This window comes from Rhea pennata, chromosome 23, assembly GCF_028389875.1.
Source record: "Rhea pennata isolate bPtePen1 chromosome 23, bPtePen1.pri, whole genome shotgun sequence".
Classification (NCBI taxonomy): Eukaryota; Metazoa; Chordata; class Aves; order Rheiformes; family Rheidae; genus Rhea; species Rhea pennata.
This window is the reverse complement of record NC_084685.1, coordinates 5,290,096-5,307,546: the sequence shown is the minus strand read 5'-3', so window position 1 is coordinate 5,307,546 and position 17,451 is coordinate 5,290,096. Positions and strand designations below refer to the sequence as shown.

The 17,451-nt window shown below is 48.3% G+C and overlaps 2 protein-coding genes across 4 annotated transcripts; both read left to right on the top strand.

The window, feature by feature from the left end:
* Positions 1–815: 815 nt before the first annotated feature.
* On the top strand, positions 816–14,585 carry CEP85 (centrosomal protein 85). 3 transcript variants are annotated; one of them, XM_062594147.1, is made up of 14 exons: positions 816–857; positions 2,658–2,730; positions 3,305–3,457; positions 5,710–6,434; positions 7,079–7,212; positions 8,046–8,163; positions 8,560–8,745; positions 9,095–9,247; positions 9,499–9,653; positions 10,137–10,257; positions 10,667–10,717; positions 10,805–10,912; positions 11,540–11,765; positions 12,027–14,585. In XM_062594147.1, the coding sequence occupies exons 2-14, from the start codon at positions 2,676–2,678 to the stop codon at positions 12,188–12,190; spliced, it is 2,349 nt and encodes a 782-aa protein (XP_062450131.1). In that variant the 5' UTR covers positions 816–857; positions 2,658–2,675; the 3' UTR covers positions 12,191–14,585. The 3 variants fall into 3 exon arrangements, with proteins under 3 accessions (XP_062450131.1, XP_062450132.1, XP_062450133.1); XM_062594148.1 differs by lacking the exon at positions 816–857 and adding an exon at positions 1,349–1,566; XM_062594149.1 differs by lacking the exons at positions 816–857; positions 2,658–2,730; positions 3,305–3,457 and adding an exon at positions 5,134–5,327.
* Positions 14,586–14,820: 235 nt separating this feature from the next.
* On the top strand, positions 14,821–16,861 carry SH3BGRL3 (SH3 domain binding glutamate rich protein like 3). The gene is made up of 3 exons (XM_062594078.1): positions 14,821–14,948; positions 15,357–15,524; positions 15,943–16,861. Exons 1-3 carry the CDS (start codon positions 14,901–14,903, stop codon positions 16,006–16,008), a joined length of 282 nt encoding a protein of 93 aa, XP_062450062.1. The 5' UTR covers positions 14,821–14,900; the 3' UTR covers positions 16,009–16,861.
* The last annotated feature ends 590 nt before the right edge of the window (positions 16,862–17,451 follow it).

Here is a 17,451-nt window from a genome sequence, read left to right as displayed (position 1 = left end):
CAGCACTGCGGGAGCCGGGGAGGGCGATGAAATGGGGAAGGTCGCATCCTGGGCTTCATGGAGCTCCTAGGGGGCAGCAGGAGCTTGAGCCGCCCCTCCTCCGTGCCCCCCTACCCCTCACAGACGTGCCACAGCTCTGCCAGCAGCCCTCGCTGAAGGAGGCGTTGTGGGGTAGCCGTGCCACCCGCAGCAGCAGCCAGCCCACGGGGGCCACCCCCAGCGCCGCCGCCGCCGCCTCTCCGAGCGAGAGGGTCGGAGACCCCGCGGCAGGCCAAGGGCAGCGCAGGCCTCGCTGGGCTGAGGCGTGAGGGAGTGCGGCCAACCCGGCACGGCGAGCTGGGGCAGGGGGAGCGCGCGGGGAACCGTGTGGCGCAACGTGTGGGAAAACGCGTGAGGAACCGTGTGGGGCGAGCGTGGGGCTGGGGCAGAGCTTCGCCGCCTCCATCTTCCCTCCTGCAGGGCCGGGCGCGGCACTGCGCAGGCGCGGGGGGGAGGAGCCAGGGAGGGGGGCGCGGCCAAGCGGCGGGGGCGTGGTCTCAGGGAGTGGGGCGTGGCTTAGCGAGGGGGAACACTGCTCGCGCCGCTCTTTCAAGCAGCCTCCCACCCACGAGCCCTACGGGTCGCGGCTGCGGACAGTATTCCTCTCCCAGAAGCCATCGCTACCCCGGCGAAGCTCTGGGGCGGGGATGGGCATTGCCAGCGAGCCAATGAGAGAGCGGGGTGGGAGGGGCCGGCGCGCGCGATAGGCTGCGGGCGAGGGGAGGGTGCCTCCCCCTCCCCAGTCCCCTTCCCCCCGCCCCGCGCGACTGTAACGGTCGCGGCGCGCGGGGGCAGCGCGAGCGCTGCGGCGGAGCCAGGTGAGGGAGCCGGGCCGGGCCGGGCCGGGCCGAGCCGAGCCGAGCCGAGCCGAGCCGAGCGGACCCGCCTCGGGGGACGGGCTCTGTCTCGAGGCAGAGCTCCTCCCGGTGTTTTTTTTACTCCCCCCCCCTTCAGCCCCTTGAGGCCGTTTTTCACCCCTGCCCTGGGCAAGTCAGCGCCTCTCCCCTCACCGGGACCAGAGGCTGCGCTTTGGGCTCCGCCTTTCCCAGGCCAGTGGGGTCCAGCCGGCCCCTAGGGGCAAATCGCTCTCCTTCCTCCTAGCCCTTGGGGTCCCGCCCGTTCTCCACGGACCAGTCCCCACCCCCCGAGCCCTTAGGGTCCCTCTCCTCCCCCTCAGGGACCATTCACCGTCCCCTCCCTGGGGTCAGGCTGCTCTCCCCTCGAGACTAAACTGCCTCCTCTCCTCCCTCTCGCACCAAATCATTGTTCTCCTCAGCCCCTTAGGCCAAATCATCCCTTTCCTAGGAGCAAATAACCTCCCGTAGGCATGAGTCACTGCCCCCACCTCCGCCCCAGCCTCCTGTGGTCATACCATATCTCTCCACACTCTTCCTCTGCATCAGTGTACCCCTGCTCCCCTTCTCTTCGTGATCCATCTTTCCCCTTCCTTTTCCTCCCTGGTTTCTTTCATTTTGCACGTGAACGTGTCCCCGTACTGTCTGCAGGATTTGCCTTGTGCCCACTACTGTAAGCGGCTGGTTTAAAGGATAGTGTGCATGCTGTCGAAAGGAGGCGGTGGGTTTTTGTGAGAGGGTGGTGGTGCTGCGCAAGAGGTGAATGCCTTGGTTGTTTTGTCTCTTCTACTTCAACAGTGTACCCTTGAATTTCCCTGGTAAAACTGGTTGGCTGTAAGTGTTGGAGACTGAGATTTAGTCTTGGTGATTTCAGAAACATACCTAAATAAAAACATAACAAACTCTGTATTTAGCTAAAAGCTATATCTTACTGCCTTGCTATATGAGTAAAATGCCACTACAGGTTAATTCCCTATCCGATTACATTCCTAATGTTTAATCTTGTGGCTGTTGTAACATCAGCATATATATGTTTTTTAAGTATGCATGGCTTCGAAAGAGCTGGCAAATGAGCATTTGGTGTTTGACTGGTGAAGAGGAGAGAGGCTTTGAATTTTCACAGTAAAGACTGAGAACTGTAAATTATATTCACATCCGAGGCAGAAAATTCCCTGCCTGAGGTACTTCAATAAGCAGATAAAGTAAACCAAAGCTCTAGATAGATAATGATTGCCATTTATGGTACAAAAATGCTGTTTTGAATTACTGTATTTCTGGATGTAGTTGCCCAGTGACCTCTACAGAGGGCAGAAATGAACTGTTTTAATGTTAAGAATTTTAAAGGGAATTTTTTAGCCTCTATAGACATAGAGGCAATATGTAGATACCATGGCGACTGCTGCTCTATAAATAACTATAATGAGTATAACGCATGCCCCAGTTGAAAGGTTCTGCTGAACAGCTGCGTACCTGAAGAATGTTACAAACAGGAACTCTTCTTATTTCTCAGACATGAAGAAAACCTACAATAACTGCACCTTTCTTAAGTATTGATTTCAGTATTAAATACTTTTAAGTTTGCATCTTGCTTGGATGGAATGGAGGTAGCTTCAGGAGGAGAGGCTAAGTAAATAAGAAACACTGTATTAAGATGAGTCTCTTGAATGAAGGCTAGCTGATCCATGTCTACTCTTTGCTTAGTTAGTGGCAACAGGGTTTGGTTTATACTGATTTAAAATATGTTTTTTATTTACTGTACTCTAGCTGATTGGAACAGGTAAGATGGCTGCTCTTGAGAAACATCCAGACCTGAGGCTCCAGCAGATCAATCCATTGGGTAAGGACAGTCTTTTCTTCAAAGCCATGCTTTTTTTTTTTTTTTTTTTTCCTTTTTTTCCTTTCCCCCCAAAAGGCTTTTATAGCAGTGAGAGGGGAGTCTTATTCCTGCAAAATAATAAAATTGCACGAGTATCCAGAGGCAGAGCATCACTTGCTAGTGGATATGTCTCTTGAATGATAGCTGATAAATTGGAAGACGTTTTTAAAGGTTAATATGAAAACGTGTCTCTGCCATTACCAGTACTGCTGTGTGCCAACATTGCTGCTGCTCTTTCAAGTACTAGAGCACCAGTTTAGTGTAATATCACCCAACTTGTCAGTAGGAGTATAATTCACTGCTCTTGCATCCTGACTTCCATAAGAAGACTGACTTTCAGTCTCCTGCTATTTCTCTATATTTGCTACCATTCCCTTTTGCAACAGTATGGAGAGTCCACCAAGGATCAGTTTGTTTCTAGGTAGAAAGAATAATTATTTATGGATTAATTAGGTGCAGTAAAAGGCTTTTCAGCAGCAGGAGGTAGCTTTAGACTTGGTGGCTAAAACATAAATATCATGGACTTTCTCTCTAGACCCCAGTGCCAGTCAGAAGAGTCATTTCATGGAGACTGACTGGAAAACACCTATGTTGTCTGCAAAGTTCCAGAGTCGCATCAGTCGCTGTTCCAGCGTGGCTGACAGCGGGGACGCGGGCATTGGGACCTCCTGCTCAGACAGCACAGAAGGTGAGTTATGAACACATTATCATGCAGTAACATTGAAAGATTTTACATTTTCTTTGAAAGACCAACAAACCATTAAATAGCCCAGTGTTATTGAACCCCCAAATGTGAAACTCAGAGAGTGGAATTTGTAATGATGTTTTGAAACCATTTCAAAACCAGTGCCTCAATACATAGATATGTTGCCTAATATATAAGCAAGTGATCAAGGGACTTGCTGTTTCTCTAACCTACGGTTCAGTTAAAATACATTTTAACTGTAGTAAGCATTTTTAGCCAACTAAAAGAGCCATCTTAGTGACCTGCTGTTTTAATATTGACATATCAGTGATTTATCAGCAAGTCTGTTGGGTGTTTTTTTTAAGAAATAATTTATAGGTGCCTCTAGAGAATTCAAATCAGTGTCATTTGCACATGTCTTACCTGTGCTAAAGCTATGTACTTTTCACGGAGTAAGACTTGAGCATTGCACTCAGTTAAGGTACATTATGTACAATTACTTGTCTCAGCATTCCTTTCTACCTGTATTTTCACCTTCATTTGTGAAGGTGACATAGAACACTACCGATTCTCCCTTCAGCAGTGAGGAGGCTTGTGTTTTCCTTAATACAATACACTTCACACCTTAATGCTTCTTGCAAGCTCTACTGTGCATTTTGAATGAGCTATAGTTCTTAATAACGTGAGAGTTGAAAAGAAGGCTTTTTGAAAACTCTGACTTGTGGAAACATTATTAGAGTGCATGTTTAAGTGTCATCTAGCCTCTCTTAGGATAATAAAACATCCAGTTGCACATTGAGAGCAGGAGGGTGGTGATTTTTCTTTGAGAAATTGCCCTTCTGAATGTTGGTGTGTTGTAGCCTTGTTCCTAAAAGCTTAGGCTGAACTGCAGGCCCGACAGTTGGCTGAACCATGCTGGCTTTCAAGTCAGTACATTAGTTATAAATGTCATTACAGTAACCCTAACCACATTCAGGGAACTGACTCCAGCATTTGTATGTAGCTTGCTGGTCAGAGAACTCAAGTTCCTCGTAGTGATATTGGACTATAGCTTTAGAAGCTGAAAACAAATTGTACTTTTTCTTCTGTGTTTGCCAGAGTGAATGTTTTGTGACTGCTTGGTGGCAGGGTGTTCACTATATGAAGGAGTTCCTAGGCAGAGCCAAGCAACGTCTAAGGAGATTTTCTGCCTCTCTTGTTATTTTTTGAAGATAGAATCTATGCCTTTATTCTGAGAGCTTTCCAGCAGTTTGATGCAGGTCTTTGCAGAATCTTGTTTGTTGTAATTGAATGGTAACCTTTTATTCCTCCTTATAGCAATGCTGCTTTGAGGTTACAAACACGTGGAAATGTGACCTTGCTGTCTTGTTGTTGGATTAGAGAAACAGCATGTGGGGATGGGCCCTTAGCCAAAGGCATGAAGAAAACAAGTTTGGTATCTGGGAGAAACCTGAATTTAATGTGTTGTACAATGTGTCAGGAGGAGAGGGAACAGGCGTTTCAATGTTGCCTTTCTCAGCTCTTGCTGTTGCTGTATTGAAATCTGAGACTTACTAAGAATAACTCTGTATTTCCATGTAGCCAGGTTTGGTGTGTGCCTGACAGGGCAGAATCACGTTGTTGTGTGTGTGCTGTGCTCTATCTCGTTTCCTGTGGCAGTAACGCAAGAGCCATTACTCCAGCCTCTAGAAAAAGCTCTTTTGCTGCAGTGTCCTGGAGGAGTTCGAAGGTCAACTGCTTGGTGATGTAGTGTTCAGCTATGTTTGAAGCTCATCATGGGCTTAGTAAAGGCTCCAGTTAGCTTTGGTTACAGTTCAGAGCCACTGAGCTGCGGGACGGGCAGAACAGAATCAAGGACTTGGTGTTCAGTTGAGTAAGTCTCAGTCTTTTTATTCAATTTAAAGGCTGTGATTTTTAAACAAGTAGAAAGATAACCTTATTGATTGAAGATTATATTATAGAAGAGTAGCTTAAAAACAAAGGGTTAAAAACATATACTGAGCTGTGACTTGGATTCTCCTTGTGGTTTACTCTAGTAGGAAAATGTCAACAGGCTCCTGAATGTCTTTTGAGGCAGAGCACAGATATGCCTTAGTCATGCTGCTGTATGTCAGCTACTGCTGCTTAGGAGGAGATGTTCAGGGGAAAAGAATTGCTTTTTAAAATTATTTAGGAAAGCTGTTCAGCAGAGAAGTGGTGGTTTAGGTCAGAATATTTTCAGAATCGTAACTAAAGCATCACACTTCTTTCTCTAGACTTTTGCAACTCCAGTAATGGTTCCTCATTCCAGCCCATCAAAACTCAAGTGACCATCCCAACAGCCCATGTTATGCCTTCTACATTGGGTGCCTCACCCTCCAAGCTCTGCTCAGCAGGAGAACAGAGCTGTTCACAGAATACTTCAAAACCTGCTGTGCCAGGATCTGCTTCTGAACGCTCGGGACTCATGAGAAATGGAGACTTTAATGCTGGGAAGACATCTCAGGTACCACCCGGAGATCTCTTGCATCTCTGTGGGGCTTCAGGGGAAAATGGTTTTGAGCAGTCCTGGCATCCTGCTTCTGATCACATGAGAACAGAAAGTGCTTGGAAGTTCGACACCCCTGCTATAGAACGTACCTTTAATCAGTCTCTCTTTCTGGACAGTTTGTGCACTGATCCTCTGCACAAGTTCCAGAAGTTCCATCTGAACTCTGGGACAACTGAGGCAGCAGAGGATCATTATAAAGTGCTGCCAGAGAGTAAGCAAGCAGCAGGGGCTAATGGAGTCTGTGAGCCCCGAAACGGAACGTGGCCGAATGGGAGCAGGGTGATGCCGGCAGGACTCCAGGCCAACAGTGTCTTTTCAAAACCCGTAACTTCTCCATCCCGAGCATGGATGAAAGAAACCTGCACGCTGCACCCACATGAGAGGGTCTACGAACTCAGTGCTTGGAAGCAACAGTTGGAGAACGTGCGACTGCAAATAGAGCAAATGCAGGTAGGGAGCTACTTGTGTAAATGTTTAGTCTGAAACCATTCCTCTTTTTAGTAGTGAATCATTGTTGTGGGCTTATGAAGCAAGGTGGGAGATGTCTCATACTTCTCCTTGTCTTAGGCTGAAAGTCTCTTAATCATCTGTTTTTACAGCAAGCTACGTCACAGGTATCGTTTGTCATACTGCTTATGTAGAGCAACCCTGTATAATGTTACAGCACTGCGCAGTAGTTTAGATCAAGAGGTAGAATATCCTGTCCACCAGAACTGCAAAGGAAACATATGGCAAGAAGTTGTTAACAGTTTACTTCATAGGATAATTTTACTCTGTATGTAGAGATAATAATTCCTGAAAAAAAATACATAAAATTAACTACAGTTTAGTAGATGGAGGCAATTTATCAGCTCCCACCAGCTGTATGCTAATAGTGACAAAGTGTTTCCAGTGAGACAGCACAGTGATCTAAAATTAATTGTTAATCTCCAGTTGTGCTTGGGCAAAGTTACTTGTTCTTGGACATCGGCACAGACTGAAATAGCTGTCCTGGCATGCAGATGAGCACACAGTGTGCAAAATAGCTTTAGTAATGTTGCAATTACCTCTGTGGAACATAAACCTCTCCCTCCTTATTTTGTCTCCTCTTTCAGTTACAAAATGGAGCTGCCTGCCATCATCCCTCGATGTATTCTCTTTCATTGCCTTCAGCTGATCCAACCCAGTGGATCAATATCTTGAACTCCAATGAAAACCTCCTCAAGGAGAAGGAGCTCATCATTGACAGGTGAGAGGTTGACACTGAAGTGTGGGTTAAGGACTCCAGGGTATTTTGTTTTGGAAGAGGGAGGGTTATTAAAATATGAAAGAAAGCTCTTGTCTCACTCCTACACATTTGAGGGTTTTTTGCCATAAGGAATGTAGATACCTTTGAGTATGGTCCAGTTTTTCCGCAAGCTCTCTTCTCATCCTCTCAGTTGTGAGATCCGGAAGAATTCAAATGAATTTTGGTTATGATTTTTCGCTGTTTTATAATGGATAAAAAGTTCTATTCACATCACAGTATCTGGAATCTTGAAACTACTGCCTGCTTGCTTGAACTTTTGGGGAGTTCTTAGAGACTTTTATAATAAACTTGTTCTTTGAGTTTGGACTGGCAAACAAGGCTTCTCATACTTAATGGTAGTGTTCCATAAGCTTTTTCAAAAGTGATAATGCAAAACTGCCTTCAGCATTTGGACTGTGTATTTCTTCTCTGCTCATTTTGAGCTTTGTGATGTCTGAGCTTTTTATCCATCTGCTCTGCAGTCAAAGTAGAGTACTACAAAGCATGCAAGGCCTGAATGTTTTAAGCATAATCACTGTTGAGGGAGAAGCATTTTTTGAAGGACAGGAGGGAAGGAAGCTTTATGCAGGGCTGTGAAAGTGCAAAATGAGACATCTTCTGGACTGTTTCTCTGCAGGCCAGCTCTGAGTTAGTTATCTTCCTGTTGTGATTATCACCATTCCTCATGTAGTACTAATTAAAAAGTTGTAGTGGTGCTCTTTACATTTTATTGCTTTCTACTAGTATTAAAAACAAGGTCTACACTTGAACAGCCTGTTATCTGTTTTTTACAGGCAAAGACAACACATTTCCCAGTTGGAGCAGAAGGTTCGGGAAAGTGAACTGCAGGTTCACAGTGCCCTGCTTGGCTGTCCAGCACCTTATGGAGATGTCTATATGTTGAGAATGCAGGTAATCAAATGCAGTGGGATATCATTGGGAAATACGTATAGAATCCACTGGCCCTAACGTATCTCATGAGGTATTTCCCTGACTAGGAAGGCCATATACAATTAAGATTATCCTTTGTTTGTGGTCTCAGTTATCTGTGATCTCTGAGATCCTCCATGACTCTCCAGATTTTAAGCCCTGAACTACTAAATTTTGTTTAGAAGCTGTGCTAGTGATGCAAATGTCTGACAGCACTGACAAGAGCTATTCCAGATACCAGAGTGCGTAAGAGGAGCAGAATGATATTTGGGAGTTATGATGACTGAGAACGTAGCTTTGAGACAAGTTGGTTGCTTAGTGTCAGTTTGTAACTGTTAGCTTTGATGGGCAGAATTCACAGGCTGTCTCTGTCTGCAGGAGCTGCAACGGGAGAACACCTTTCTCCGAGCACAGTTCACAGAGAAGACTGAATCCCTCAGTAAGGAAAAGATTGAACTGGAGAGAAAACTGGCTGCTGCAGAGGTGGATGCTAAGCTGATCCGGGAGACATTGAAGGAAACTATGCAGAAACATGCAGAGGAATTAAAGAAACAGGAAGAAAGGGTAGGATCCCATTGCTGTAGAGATATGGCAAGATCTCCTCCCTCCCCAGCCCCCCAACATACACAAGAATATAGAAGCTGACATAATGCATAGGCGAATGAAAGTTTTCTGTGGTGAGATGTTATTGCAGGTGTCTTCTAATTTCCCTGTAGAGTACTTTGGTTTATAAGCAAAAAAGCTCCCTCCTGCAGTTAGAAGTGCTTTAATACCTCTTTTAACCAGAGAAGAAATGCTGCTAAGGTAAAATGATCTTGTATTTTGGTGATGAGTACTGTAGAGACAGATAAATGGATGGGTGTATAGAGGACTGAAGAATACACAACAGTGTTAAACTAAACTGTCTTTGCAGATAAAGGGAAGAGACAAACACATTAATAATCTGAAAAAGAAATGCCAGAAGGAATCTGAGCAAAACAGGGAGAGACAACAGAGAATTGAGACTCTTGAGCGATACCTGGCTGATCTACCAACTCTTGAGGACCACCAGAAACAGAGTCAGAGGGTAAAAGGTTTTTTTCAGGAGTGATGATAACTCTTTAGATGTTTGTTCATGTGGCTCTTCTACAGCTGCAAATAATCCCCTGGGCAGCTGCATAAGTAAAGTTGCAGTATGCCCTGTTGGAAGGAGGAATATTCTGAGCTGTAGTTGAGAACTGTCACATGGATAGTGAAAACTGCATTGTAATTGCAGCTGAAATGTGTGTGTGATGAAACACCTGGGAGGCCTTTAAAGTGTTGTGATCTTTGTTGCAGCTGAAGGAATCCGAACTGAAGAGTACTGCTCTGCAGGAAACAGTGTTGGCACTGGAAACGCAGCTTGGAGATGTCCGGGCTGCCTTCAGGGAACAAGAGATGCAGATAGAAACCCAAAAACGCAAAGAACTAGAGCTTCTTTCCTCTGTGCACAGGTAAAAGTCTGAAGGACTAGTGAGCTTCATCTTAGCATTGAAGGAATCACAGCACTAGAACAGTCATCAGTCAGCACAGCCACTGTCCCACCTGTCAGAACTGGGTTACCTTGGATTTGTTATGGTTGTCACCAAATGCACTGTGTTCAAATCCTGTGTGCGAAGAGTGAAGGTGGGGGAGCAGATCCAGGTGGCTGACAGCAAGGGTACCCGTATTTGTCATCTAGGTTTGTCCGTATCTTCTGGTTATTGCTTTCAATTGCAGCTCCTTGCTCAGTGGAACTATGTAATACGCATTCATGGTGTTGCTGCAAATGCCCCAGTATGAGGGGCAGGGTATTGTCAGGGGGTGGAACTCCCTCCTTTGCAGCCTGTGTGCTGTGCAAGGTGGCCTGCAAACAGGGCAACAGTGACATCTTCTGCTAACAAGGGGGAAACACCCCAGATAAAGCTGCTTTTCTCATGGTGTTCTGCTGATTTCAGCTTGCAGGACAAGATGCAGCAGTGTGTAAAGAATGCAGAGAGAGGACCCCCTGCCCATGATGGGGAGAAACAGAAAGTAGAAAATGATTCTTTGAAGAAGGAATGTGACTGCCTCAGGAAGGTAACAGGCTCTCCCAGCTGGGAACAGTGTGGAGTTACCATACTTTTTTCCTTCCACTGGGTCGCACCAAGAAATGAAATCAAGGACTTTTGCATTAGTAGGCAGTCATAATTGCCGTGGAGGAGCTGTTACTGGCATTACAAACTGAGGAAGCAAAGTTGCAGAATGCAGAAAAGGGGAGGAAAACCACAAGAATGTAACTTCTTGTCTTTTTACAGCTGATACTTCTAATGATGCCTTTCATCTGATGCCTTTCATCGGGGCATCTACATGCTCTGCAAACAAATAGTAATTTACGCATTAAGTGGGCAGGAGAGAGAGGAGAAGAGGACAAACTGTCCTACTGAAGGAGATATTGCTGAAAGAGTCTGTGTAGCCTATTCTTAGTGGCCTCTACTTTTGATTTCAGATTGCAGACAAACAGCAGAAGAAGATGGAGCAATTGTCCTTGCAAGTAAAGGTGAGAGGCTATTGTGGAGGGCTCTAGAACTTGATAACTTGCTTATAAGGTGAATTAGACTTACTTCTTTCCTGTGGTCGGTTCCAGAGCCTGGAAGAACAGGTGGCTCAGGAAGAGGGGACAAGCCAAGCTCTGAAAGAGGAGGCGATGAGGAGAGAGAATGCACTGCAGCAGCTCAGAACTGCTGTGAAAGAGGTCAGAGCATGGGAACACTTTGAGTGCCAGTGCACAACAGTTGAACGATAAATTGTCTTTGTCTTAATTTGCAGTCAGCAGCTCAGTCTCTCCTGCCTCCTGCCAGTCAGTTGCCCTGTCAGTGCTTTGAAAGGAGCTCTTCTCTGTTCAGAAGGAGGAGAAAGACTGTCTCGAATGGCTGGGGCTGCCAGTTGTGGTGCTGGACACTGAGCTGGCCGGTGGGGGGCAGCACCACAGTGAGCATGAGCCCAAACTGGGCTGCAGGATGGGCCCCAATCTGAGGCCTAAAGGAAGCTAAGCTCCATGGCAATCCCTGAGGGCAGGGATGGCCTGTGTCATGGTGAGAGGCTGGTGCACAACCTGGAAGCTTTTCTGTTGCACTGCGCCTTGGCACGGCCAGTGCGGTGTCATGGGTGCTTCCTGTCTGAGCCAGGAAAGCTGACTGCTCACATCCTGTAGGACTGGCACTTGTGTACTGCTCATCTGGCTGGAGTCTGGAGAGCCTTATGCAAACCTGTTCCTCCTGTCCTTGGTGCTCCCGTTATCATTGAGTATTTGCTTTAAGTTGCTTTAAGGCTGATAGTTTTGTACTGAGTGACCACTAATCTGCTGTGGCCGTTTGTTCAGCTTTCCGTGCAGAACCAGGATCTCATTGAGAAGAACCTGACCCTTCAGGAGCGAATCCGGCAGGCAGAGCTAACCCAGCCGCTCCCTGGTGAGACAGCCCACCTCACCCAGGAGTTACACAGCGAGTTGGCCAGGTGCCTGCAGGATTTGCAGTCTGTCTACAGCATTGTGACTCAGAGGGCTCAGGGCAAGGATCCCAATCTCTCCCTGCTTCTGGGCATTCACTGTAAGTATGCAGAGCGATGGCATAGCAAACCTTCCAGGTGGGCTGGAGTAGAATTAAGTAATATCTATATTATAAGATTCTCATCTTTTTTTGTGGTTAGCAAGCTCTAAAAATTGATACTTTCTTGCAGTAATAACTGATTGTTGTGTAGTACCTCTGTTGCAAGCAAATGTGTTTTGATTTTTCTGGCTCATTTGCAAATGCATGGCACCCTTGCTCAGAATTGCACATCTGAGGTGACTCCCTTCTCTGACTCCACAGCTGTGCAGTACTCGTCTAAGGAGAAGGATGACTTGCTGAGCCCTGATGTACTTGCAAAAAAACTGATGGAGGTAAAACAGCTTCACAAAGAGGTAGAGGACTTAAGGACAGCAATATCTGACAGATATGCCCAGGACATGGGAGACAATTGCATCACCCAGTAAAGAACATGCTCTCCACAAAGTAAGACAGGAAATGAAGACTTGAAACACTTAGGAGACTAGAGCTCCTGCAAATGAAAACTTATTCAGCACTTTACCATCCCATTGCTTGGGTACAAGATGTGTGGCTTATCCATGAGAAATTGTGGGGTTTATTTCCAGAAGTGTTTAGCTGCTGACTGGCTAACTGGAATCTTTCAGGGCTTCGGTGATGGGCTTTGTAGTAGCTTTGATCTTGTGGAATGTGTTTGTGCTGTATTTGCTGGAGCTGGTATGGTCTCTGAGTCTGGGAGATGGATTCTGAACTGCCTTCCAGGCATGTCATACACTGAACATTCAAGTGTAACAGTTTAAACTAACACCAGGAGAAAACGTATGCCCTGGTCTTTCTGATAAATTCTCTATGCCGATCCTGTGCGACTAGTAAGACCAGAGTATTATCAGACGTGTTCAGGGGATATTTGCAGATTTCACACTACAGCTAATTATATCAAGGTGCTACAGGCTTGTCGAATCCGTATGTGCACAGGTCTGGCTTGGGTGCCTGTGCAGCCATTTGTGGAACAGGACCTGCGTTGTTCAGGGTAAATGCAACTGGAGTCTTTCAGTGGCCAACAGAATTTGGGTGATAAAGCGCCACTAAAAGACTCTGAAAATGCTACTCCTGAGCACTGTTACCCTAGAAGCCTTAAACCTTTCATCTCCTTGAGAAAACACTCTGAATGTGGGTTTGATTCCGACTGCAGAGGAAGTAAATGGATGCTGAAGTGCCTTAATGTGCTAGAGAAACTTCCTCTCCACAAACTGCTTTGTGCCTAATGCATCTGCTGGCAGGGAGAGGAATTGTTCTGTTTCTTGTAGCAGCCCTTAAAGCCATTGCAAACAATCCTGCAGAGCCTTGAATGTACCTTACCCCTGCCTGGGCTGCAGAGAGCCTCTGTACAGGGGACCCTGCTGCAGGCCAGCAGGTACATACCTCTGCTAGGCTCTCTGCCTGCTGCTTGTTAGGGGAAAGGCTATTCCGGTCTTAAAACTGCAGCGGGGTCATACAGCGGTCTGGATCTGAGAGTTTTTCCTGCTGCCTGTGAGGCAGTGAGTGCTCAGGCTTTGTTCTAGCCCGTTCTCTGGGAGCTCCCTACTCCCCTGTTAAATAACTGGATTGTGAAGTAAACCAACCTTGGATGTGGTTCATTCTTTGTCACAGCCTTTTTGATCTTGGTTATGACTGCACAGTACTGAGTGCTTGCCTGAGACAACGCTTTGGTACTAACGGTAAAACTTTGTGCTTGTCATCTCATTTTTGTCTCACAAGCTAAGTCAGTTGTACAATAAGGGGATGAAACAGCCGAAACGCTCCTGTCCATTCGGTTGCTCCTGGTTCACACCGAGGTTGTGAGCCCTAGCTTTGTGAGGATGCTTTCGTAATTCCTTTGTATTAAAAATTAAGACCAAATCTTTTTTTTCCCCTCAAAGTCTGGTGATTTACAGGTGTTTGTGGCAACAGATCGATTAGTATGTCATCCCAAGCTACCCCCAGCATGGCATGTGGAGCAAGCGTAGCCGGGTCACTGTTGGACAGCTAGCTGTTAGCCTATTCCTTGCCCTCTCAGCATCTTGAGAATTTGTTTCTGGGCATGTCTGTTCCCAGACTGCTGTTGCCTTGTACTGAGTTAAATGTGGGCCAAGGCTATTTCTTGAAGTCATTTGTCCTGGCTTTTGGGGGCCCTCTAGGCATGAGGGAGGAGAGCAGCTCTAGCTGTGAAAGTTGCGCTCTCCTGCAAGCTGGCAGTGTGCTGTTTAACACTATCCATTTTCCCCGTGTTTTCTTTGGGGTGTAAGGGGGAGATCATCTGGTTCCCAGGTGCCGTATGGGAACACATTTGCCCTCTGTCCTCCCAGAGAACTGGCTGTGGAAACAAAATTGTGGTGTTAAACCCCATCTCGGCCAACATTTGGAGCCTATTTCTGTCCCCGGCCCTGTGGTGGGGTCCTGCGGCTGGGCTGGCTGTGTCAGTTTTGGGGCCCTCAGCAAGTCCCACCTTTCATGGTGCTCAGGTTGTGTGTTCTTGCCTGTAGGGAAGAGAAACCTTCCCATGTCATCCTTTTGCAGATCTGTCTGGCTAAGATGGCAGTCCCACCTGCCGTACATGTGTCTGCCTGTCTCCATGCTGGGGAAATCTTGGGCTTTTGGTTACGGTTCAGGACACAGGGAGGCAAGACCATGCCCCTTGCCTTGTCCTGTTGCTTGTGCAGCTGATGTTTGATCGGATCTCTACTGTCTGCCTTGTGTTGAGTTCTCCCTTGTCAAGTTAAGCGCTGATCTATTTATAAAAGCGTTTGTCTTGCCCACTTGTTTGTACTAAATATTTTGAATATAAAATAAAGCTGCTCTGCTCCACTTGCGCAAAGCAATTCTGTGGGCAGCTGCGGGGCGGCCGAGTAAGGAGGGAACCGCACTGGCTGCTCGGCGCCGGGCCTGGGCGCGCAGGACGGCCGGCGGCGGCGGCTCCCCGCGGGCGGCGGCGGCGGCGGGCGGCGGCTCCCCCGGCCGGGCTGCTGCCGCGCCCGCCCCCGCCGATGCCGCATGCCCGGGCCCGCCGGCCCCATTGGTCCCCGCAGTCACATGCCGGGCGGCGGCGGGGCCGCCCGCTCCCTCCCTCCCTTCTCTGCCTCCCTCCGCCGGGCTGCGCGCAGGGAGCGGCCGCGATCCAGCATGAGCACCCTCAAGGTCTACAGCACCTCAGTGACCGGCTCCCGGGAGGTGAGCGGGGGCGGGCGCGGGGCCGGGCACCCCGGGGCCCCTCTTCCCTGCCCGGCGCGGGTCTCTTCCCCCCCCACCCCGTGGAGCTGCGAGACCATCCTCGCCCCCCCCCACACCCCGGGTGTCCCCTCTGCCCCATCCCTGCACACCTCTCCTAGTGCTCCTCTCTTTGCTTAGGGGCTGCCCCGTCCCCATCTTCCCCCCGTTTCGTGTCTCCATGCTGGGTCCCCCCGACACAGGGCCGAGCCCCGTGGCCAGCTGAAGTCTGGACCGTGGCCCGTAAGGAGCGGTCGCTCTGCAAGCGCAGCGCTGAGTGTCTCTGGCACGCTGGGTGTGTGCACACCTTCGGGCATCTCTCCAGCCCCAGTCCCAGCTCCCGATAACCTACCTTCTCCGTCCGGGTTCCAGATCAAATCCCAACAGAGCGAAGTGACCAGAATTCTCGATGGGAAAAATATCAAATACGAGCTGGTGGATATATCCCAGGACAACGCCCTCCGGGAGGAAATGAGGGCCAAGGCAGGCAACCCCAAAGCCATCCCACCCCAGATTGTCAATGGGGACCACTACTGCGGGGTAAGGCTTGCGCTCTGTGCTGGGAATAAGCACTGTGAAACTTGGATGACAGGGAATAAACCTGTCTCTCTTTTTTTTTCTGCTACAAACGAAGTGTCAAGATGCTTTTCAAAACATTTCTGATGAGGTGCCCAGGCAAAGCACCTCATGGGTTACTGTGCACTTGGAGCCCAGTGGTTTGCAAAAAATTGCACCAGTGAGACCTGGGTGACCTGTGGGAGGTAGGGCTATGCCGTGCAGGGCTCTCCATGCTTAGCCCTGTCATCCACGCAGACGCTTGACGCCTGAGCTGTGAACCAGTTTGTGCTGGGCGCCCAGGGGATCCCGCGCTGCCTACTGGAGGGGAGTCTGCGGCATGCCAGGCCCTCGGGCTGGGCGCTTCTTGCTTTGTGAGCAACTGTGTCGCTTTTCTCTGTAGGATTACGAGCTCTTTGTGGAAGCAGTGGAACAAAACACCCTGCAAGAGTTCTTGAAGCTGGCATGAGCCTCGGGTTCCCCTCCTGTCCTGGACTCCTCCTGCATTCCTGAGTGCCCTCATCTCCAACCACCTTCACTTCCAGGTTGTCAGCGCTGTCCTGGCACCCTGACCTGTATCCCAGCACAGGGAAACCCATGACCAAAACTATCATTGCAGCTGCCTATGATTCCCTCCTGCCTAACCCTGATATCATCTCAGAGGGATCCAAAGAAAGTCTGATGCTTGCTGTGCATCGCCTTTGAACAAAGCTGGGCCTGGCTCACAACGCAGCTTCCAGTGCCTCTGTAAGCAGTAAAGCCTCTCGGGCTGTGCGAAGTGCAGCTGTCCATCAGCCCTCTACAGGAAGAGTCCCTACTTTAGAAGGGAAGGGCTTAAGGTTGCATGTTACTTCACACTTTTCCCAGTTGCTGTTAAAAGTGTAAATCCTGCTGCTTCACTTTCTTTTTCATCTCAGCTGCAGCGATCATAGCAACTAAGTTGATTTTTGGTTTTGTTTTAATTCAATGCAGAAATACTGCACAAAGGTGGGGTCCGACTGCCCACCATGGAGCAGGCAAGGGCTGGGAGCCTAAGGCTTGTGTCACTCGACAGGCTGCTCTGGTGGGGGATGGACGGGCCTAGCACCGGGACCCGTGCTGCTCCATTAGTGCCCTCTGCTCTGATGTGGTGTGAGCACTCCCTCGTGAGCGTTAATGGCTCAGGGCTGCTCCAAAACAGCTGATGCTCCAGCTGTCTTGTATTTTCTTTTCTTGAGTTGGCTTTTTGCAACCTGGACCAAGTGCATTTTGTTTTCCTGCCAAAAAGCAAGTTTATAACCAGTGTTGTCTTCCAAGATGCTATTAAATGTTACTGTACCTTTCATGTTGGTACTTGTGGGTTTCTTTTAAATTGGTTTTATTTTGACTACAGGTTAAACATCATCCTATGTAACAATTCTGAGCCGGTCCCAGTTTGGAGGAGCTGAGTTAGTTGCACTCATTGCTGCAGCCTGGCAGAGATCTTAACTGCTTAGATCACTGTCACAAATCAGATACTTGCAGGACTTGCCAGAGTATCCTACAGTTCTGTAGTGACAGTTCACCTCTCTCAAGTGGTGCTCTCCTGTGCATGGTAAGAACAGCATTTCAGGGAGGGGACAGCTTCAGCCAGACACATGAGCAAAAGACAAAACCCAACACAAAAATTACCTGGTTGGGTACAGACTGGCTCACAGCTGAGGGGCAGGGGGGAAGGGTGCCCTGTGTACTGCTATGCCCGTTACAGCTGGCAAAAGGAGGAAATGAACTCACAGCCACGGGGATTCAGTCACTGGTCACAGGAGCATGCAGAAGTGGCTGGTGTGCACCAGTGACACTTCCTGTATTTGAGCTGTAAAACTAACTGCAGTCAGAAGAGCTCTGGTAAACAGGAAGTGTTCCAGGAAGTGCTCTGGGCATCCTGACCCCTTCC